Raw genomic sequence first — 6694 nt, 5'->3', positions numbered from 1 at the left:
CAAGAGATGAACTAGGGTTTGGAGATGAGATGGTACTGGTGAAGATGTTGATGGAGATGAGTCCTCCCACGATGAGAGGAGCATTGGTGATGACGATGGCTTCGATTTCCCCACCCTAGAGGGAAGTATACCTGGTGGAATCGCTCCGCCGGAGAGCAAAAGTGCTCCTGCCCAGGTTCTTCCTCGAGACGGCGGCGCTTCGTCCCAAAAGTCTTCTCCTTATTTATTTTTCTAGGGCAAATGTCTTTGTGGGCCCCACAAGGCACCTGGGCATGCCCTGGGGGGTAGGGCGCGCCCCTTCCTTGTGGGCCCACCGAGGCTCCTCTCTGGTACTTCTTTATTCCAGTATTTTTATATTCCAAAATAATTCTCTGTGAATTTTCAGGTCATTTGGAGCTCCGGAGAATAGCTATCTCTATTGTAGCTTTTTCAGGCTCAGAATTCGAGCTATCGGCAATCTCCCCCTTCAAGTGTATTTTCCTTAAGATAGAAAAGGCAGTAGAATTGCATCGTAAAGTGAAATATAGATGTAAAATATTATAAATAACAGTAGAAAATCATGATGCAAAATGGACGTATCATGGCACGCACGCTACAAACGGGAGGCGGAATCCTCGTCGGCGACGAGGTTCCACGGCGATGTGCTCGGGTGGTGCAGGACGAAGTGGGCTAGAGCACGAAAATGAGGGAACTACAAGTGCCAACAGCATCCACGTGCGCTTGTGAGTTAATCTACGCAACAAGAACGGGCATAGGGTCACGGGAGCAAGGGTGGAGACCATGTCGTGCGGCGGCGCTCACGGTTAAAAACGAACTGGGAGGACCATGGTGGAGGGCCTCCTCACGTGGAGAGGGGAAGGAAAGGATACGGGCATGGGATAGCAGGGGCAAGCACGGCATGTCTCGGGTGGCCATGTGCACGCTGGCATGAGAGGGGGACCAAAGGTAGGAGAAAAGTACGTGCAGGGCTATAGGCACAGTCATTGATGGGTGGGTCCCGCAGGGACACGTGGGTGAGCAGCTGAGAGGGTAGGGTGGTGTCGCGGTGAGAAAAGAAAGGAGGAGGAGGAAGTGGGTTGTGCGCTGGTGGGCTTTCTCTCTCCCCCAGTTTCCTTTCTTTTCTCTTTTCCATTTCTTTCTGGCAGAAACTTACGAAACAAGAAAAACATGGGTAGGAAGGGAATTAAGCCAAGATAAATATTTCTCTAGACTCAAAGAAATATGGGGAATCTAGTAAAAATGGTTTTGAGGATTTCTTTTAGAGGAAGTAATAGTCAAACAAGTTGAATTTAATCCAATATGTTTGAATTTTGAAACCCATTTATATGAACTCGAAATGGGTTGAAATTTGAGGGTGAGTCTAAACAATAAATGTGGTTTATGGGCAAAAGTGGAACATTTATAGTGCAACTAAAAATGCAACTGAATTTTCCTATTTCCATTTAAAAGAGAAGTCGAAAGTTAAGTTTGAGGATTTGGAAAGTTAGATCGTGACTTTCTGAAAGTGACCAAGAAACTGAGTTTGGATTGACACAAAGTTGACATGAACAAAAGAAAAATTAAAAACACTCATTGCATACGCATCCATAAATATATTACAAATAGCAAATAGATCCTTGGAGCCAAATATTAGCTTTGGGTTGTTACACGCGGTTAAGGCAGTTTCAATGCGACCCGCAAAAAAAAAGGCAGTTTCAATGCCATCACTTTTGAGAAACTTTGTTAATGTGTTGATCTAACAATCATTGTGCTTCTTTTCTTTCTTTTCTAAGTATCCATGAGCCTTTTCTCTCGATGTATGACGACCCACCCTCTCCTGTGTTGTTTTTCACTACAATATGATTGGCGTGAGCTAGGCGCTCCAGCATGTCCAATTCTTTACCATGGTTGATGGCGGGTCTCGAGTGGAGCTCGATCTTTGTGATGGGCAGCTCAGGTGTCCCCTCCCCAGGCAGCCTGATCGGCCCGCAGAATAGCAGAGCAGACAGAGAGGTATGCACCGACGAGCCGAGCTCGTTCAGGCCATTGATTTTGATCCTGCGTTCATGTTCTACATGCGAGTAAACTGCCTGCTTATACAGTTGTACTGCTTCACACTGTTCCGCGAGCCATAGAGTTTGCAGGCGAGCGACACATCAAAAACACACCCGTTACTTCACTCAAGTTACATACCTGCGCATTTTCAAGCCTGAAACCGCGTACAAATCCAGACTCAAAAATGTCCAACTTACTCAACTGATGTATACATACTAACAAGTCAAGGGAACCAGCAGAACCAGAGAAGAAGAAGATGAGCGCCCGACAGCGTACGAACATTTTCGATTCCCAATCCCACGGTATATATATGAACATTTGCTACTCGACCCCTTGTGTGAAAAATGTACACGAGCTCATCGTCGTCGTCGTCGTCGTCGCGAGCGGCCTCGCACGCGCGCTCGATCGCTTGCTGTTCTGTCGCCGATCGGCCGCCGGCTTCCTCCACCAACCCGCCGTCTCCTATAGCATGACGTCGCGCCGTTTCTTGGGGTTGGCCCCCTCGGGGGCCCCTTTCCTCATCATCGCCACGAACTCGCTGTAGTCGATCCTCCCGTCCTGCACAACCACGACGAGCTTTCAGACCATCATTTGGCCAACGCACGCGCGCATCCATGCATCCACCATCAACAAAGAATACACTCGTTAATTACGTTGTCGGCGTCGACTTCCGACACGATTTCATTCATGTCTCTGCCGTCCAGGAGCCCCTTCTCCCGAAGGGCCTGCTCGAGCTCCTCCTTGGAAATGTAGCTGCATGCGGCAGCCATGGCAGGGCCAAGAATGAGTGAGTTCACTAGTGTGTATGTCTGTCGATGAGGAGAGAATGTGAACTTGCCAGGTTACGTACCCGCTGTTGTCCTTGTCGAAGTACTGGAAGGCGGTGTAGAGGTGCTCTTCCCGGTCCATCCTGTTCATGTGCATCGTCGCCGTGATGAACTCGTCGTAGTCGATCGTCCCGCTCCCGTCGGCGTCGGCCTGGACCAGGAAATTAAAGCTCAAAACGCGCCGTTCCTTGGACCTAGAGTAGTAATTAAGCGGCCAAATGTATATATGTAGATAGAGACTCTTACGGCTTCCATGAGCTGCTCCACTTCGGCCTCCGTGAGCTTGGTCCCCTGTTTTCCCAGACCCTTCCGGAGCTCGTCGACGGTGATGGTGCCGCTGTTGTCCGAGTCCATGCTCTTGAACATCTCCTTGAGACCCCTGATCTCTTCCTCCGACAGGCATCCGGCGATGACCTGCATGCAATGGATCCGTTCAGTTGAGAAAATGGAGGTTCAGTTGTGCACTGCTGCTAGTTCGTGAATAGTAAATCAGAACCACGGACGAACCCTTAGCGCAGCTTTCTTGAACTGGTTCATAGCCTTGAACTGCTTGAGCCTGTTCATGACGGCGTTGTCCAGCGGCGTGTCAGGCGCCTCTCCGTCTTCCTTGATCCAAGGATGGTCTGAACACCAAAGCAACAGCATATCATTGGATCTAAATCCAGAATACGTAAATAAAACTGCTTGCAAACAATGATAAAAAGGCAAAGAGATGGGCACGCACTGAGGACGTCGTAGGCTGATATCCTTTTCTTGGGGTCAGAGTTGAGCATCTTTCTGACGAGGTCCTTGGCGCCGGGCGAAATGCGTGGCCATGGGTCGCTGCTGAAGTCGATCTGCCCCCTCAGGATGGAATTGAAGATGCCGTGCTCCGATTCTGGAACACCAAAAAAATTCTTAATTGATGCGTTTCGTTTAGACTGTTTGTTATTAGGGGGAGATTAATTAGATTAGAAGATGACTCGCCTGCCCAGAAGGGAGGGACACCGCAGAGAAGGATGTAGACGATGACGCCGACGCTCCATATGTCCGCCTCCGGCCCGTAGTTCCGCTTCAGGACCTCCGGCGCGATGTAGTAGGCGCTGCCCACGATGTCCTTGAACACCTCCCCTGCAGCCAACAATGGCGCCAGAATTCTTTCTTCAGTAACGAAGAAACGGCTATTTTGCTTGGACAGGAAAGAAGAAGAAGAAAAATGCATGCATGCGCGCGTGGATGGGTGCGTGCGTGCCTTGCTTGTAGAAGACGGATAGCCCGAAGTCGGTGGCCTTGAGCGGCGCGTCCTCCTCCTTGCTGAGCAGGAGGAAGTTCTCGGGCTTGAGGTCGCGGTGGATGACGCCGAGGGAGTGGCAGGTGTGGATGATCTCGACGATGGTGCGGAGCAGGGATGCGGCGGCGCGCTCCGTGTACTTGCCCTTGGCGATGATCCGGTCGAAGAGCTCGCCGCCGGCGCAGAGCTCCATGACGAGGTGCACGGACTGCTTGTCCTCGTAGGCGCCCTTGAGCTCCACGATGTTGGGCTGCCCCGCGAGGTGGTACATGATCTGCACCTCGCGCCGCACGTCCTCCACGTCCTCCTTGGTGGACAGCTTGCGCTTGGCGATGGTCTTGCAGGCGAACTTCTGGCCCGTGGCCTTGTGCGTGCAGAGGCTGGTGACCCCGAACTGGCCGCGGCCGAGCTCCTTACCGACGGTGTAGATGCTGCGCACGTCCTCCATGGGGCGGCCGAGCACGGGGCCGATGGCGGCCGGCGGCTTGTTCTGGGCGGGCGCGGAGGAGGGCGAGGCGCCGCCGGCCTGCACGGAGGCGCCGGCGCGGCGCGTGGAGGGGTCGGCGGCGGCGGCGGGCTCCGCATCCCCGGATCCCGCGCAGCAGTTGCCCATGGCGAGCCGGCGGGTGGGCGCCGGGGAGGTCAAGAATGCGGGGGATGCGGAGCCTCACGGGGGGAAGGCGACGCAGCCGCCGCGGAGGTTGTATAGGGAGCGGTGGGCAAGGAGGAAATAGCGGGAAACGCAACGGCCTCCCCGCCCGCTCCCCTCCTTCTCCTTGTGTTTGTTGTAGCCTGCCTTCCCCGTTTTGGAACCAAATGCCTTCGTGTCCTATCTTTTTCTTCTTCCTTCCTTCCTTGAGAGGAGAGGAGAAAACTGGGAGACTCGTCCTGCTCGTGCGTGCGTGCGCGGGTTGACGAAAGCTGGCTAGGAAAATGCAGAGGGACTCGAGCCCTTTCCAAGTCCAACTGATTCGTGCGCTCTTTTCTGGCTAATGATCACCTGTTGTGCACCTCCGATCCGATCCCGTCGCTGCGCTGCGCCCCACTGGTTGCACACGATGACACGATCTCAACCCCTTTCAGTTAGGGGGGAGGATGCAGGAAGGGCAAAGTGAACCAAAAGTAAGCGGCAACGCACTTGGCATTTGATCCGTTTTCGCTATAGCCCGAGGTAGTGGATGGACACGAACACGTAAGGCTTTTACGAAGAAGTTTAGTGACGCGAGGATGGCAACTTTAGTTGACGAGCATGGCAACTTCGTGCTTCGGTTTATTTTTTGACAAAAAATTGACGTTTGTGTGTCAACTAACTTGTCATCCTTGCTTCATAAGAATTGCCATAAAAAACATTCGATTTGCCATGTGCTCGTACCTAGCGGTAGCTACTCATCATTTGGGTTTATGGAAAGTACTGTGTTTAGTTTGGGACAGTGGCTGACCTAGGAATAAAAAAGTAAATCTACCTAATCCAATTGTCATGTAACATAAGAAAAAATAATAACATAAAAAAAACTCAATCAAGTCTCACAACATTATTGTTCAGGAAATATTCCAATTTTGCAAAATTACAAAATAAATAGTCTTACGTTAAAGGTGCACACATAGAAAATTACAACACTAGGGGCGTGTTTGGTTGCAGTTTGCAACAGTAGTTGCATTGCATGTCCATCTCCAGCCAGCCTGGTTGATGAAATGCAGCCCCATATGCAGCAGATGCAACCTGTTTGGTTGCCTGCATCGCATGGAGAGGCACTTACCCCCCTGCTGTTTGGTTGCCTTTTTGTGCTTAGGGTGTGAGCAGATGCAAACTTCGGCTGTTTGGTTGCAGACAGCGTTTGTGTTCTGCTCACTCCATTCAAATGTGGTGGCCTTACCACCACATGATCAGCACAACAGCAACGGCACAACAGCAGGCAACCAAATGAAATCAAACACAGCAAAGAGGGAAATGACAGCAAACTACTTAACTACATAGCATAAGTCTAGATTAACAGCAGAGGCATCCTCCTTCCCTGCTACATGCCAGGGTGCTGCTCCTGGCCAAAATATGAACAAGTTCCCAGCACAAGTCTAGCCACACACTATAAAAGTTATCCACTAACACCTTACTTAACTTAACTACATAGCCTGCTCGATGTTACCAACGCAATTGTGCCTGCTGCAACGAAACCTGCACATGACCGAGGAGTCGTGGTTGTAGATCTGAACCTTCAGTCCGAGTCCTGAGATGCGCACAACGACGAGGTCGCCGGGGACGATCCGGTGGCGGCGGCAGAAGTAGTTCCAGCCAAGCACTATGTGCCCCTCGAAGTTCTGGACCTGCACCCAAAACACGCACCTCTTGTTCGCCGACAGCCTGACCACGCGCGGGAGCCGCTTGATGACCAGCCAGGTGTTCATCACCTCCACGAACTTAGGAGGGACGGCGAGCATGGCGAGGTCCTCGTTGTCCTTGATCTGCTGGTAGAAGCGCATCGGCTCCCTGGCCCCCTCCTTGTGGCCCTGCCTCGAAGATCGTCCCCTTGAACGAGGCAGGCTCATGAAGGCGATCCTGCCAGGCAGG

At 51.8% G+C, this 6694-nt stretch overlaps 1 protein-coding gene across 1 annotated transcript; it reads right to left on the bottom strand.

Annotated features, from left to right (window-relative positions):
• Positions 1–2133: 2133 nt before the first annotated feature.
• Positions 2134–5016, bottom strand: LOC109765986 (calcium-dependent protein kinase 2). Its single transcript, XM_020324758.4, has 8 exons — positions 4093–5016; positions 3828–3971; positions 3586–3738; positions 3369–3484; positions 3108–3275; positions 2885–3012; positions 2688–2787; positions 2134–2592 (listed from the first exon to the last, which is right to left on the bottom strand). The coding sequence occupies exons 1-8, from the start codon at positions 4742–4744 to the stop codon at positions 2497–2499; spliced, it is 1557 nt and encodes a 518-aa protein (XP_020180347.1). The 5' UTR covers positions 4745–5016; the 3' UTR covers positions 2134–2496.
• Positions 5017–6694: the final 1678 nt, after the last annotated feature.

The sequence above is a fragment of the Aegilops tauschii genome, chromosome 3 (genome assembly GCF_002575655.3).
Source record: "Aegilops tauschii subsp. strangulata cultivar AL8/78 chromosome 3, Aet v6.0, whole genome shotgun sequence".
Taxonomy (NCBI): domain Eukaryota; kingdom Viridiplantae; phylum Streptophyta; class Magnoliopsida; order Poales; family Poaceae; genus Aegilops; species Aegilops tauschii.
Note: the sequence above shows the minus strand (reverse complement) of the source record. Positions and strands in the feature narration are given on the sequence as shown.

Bases quoted from the DNA above. Each gene is read 5' to 3' on its own strand.
- LOC109765986 (XM_020324758.4), bottom strand. From the start codon at position 4,744: ATGGGCAACTGCTGCGCGGGATCCGGGGATGCGGAGCCCGCCGCCGCC. The intron at 3,972-4,092 runs GCACGCACGCAC...TGTTGGCTGCAG, and splicing joins ATCCGTCTTCTACAAGCAAG to GGGAGGTGTTCAAGGACATC. The intron at 2,788-2,884 runs GTACGTAACCTG...TGCCGCATGCAG, and splicing joins TTCGACAAGGACAACAGCGG to CTACATTTCCAAGGAGGAGC.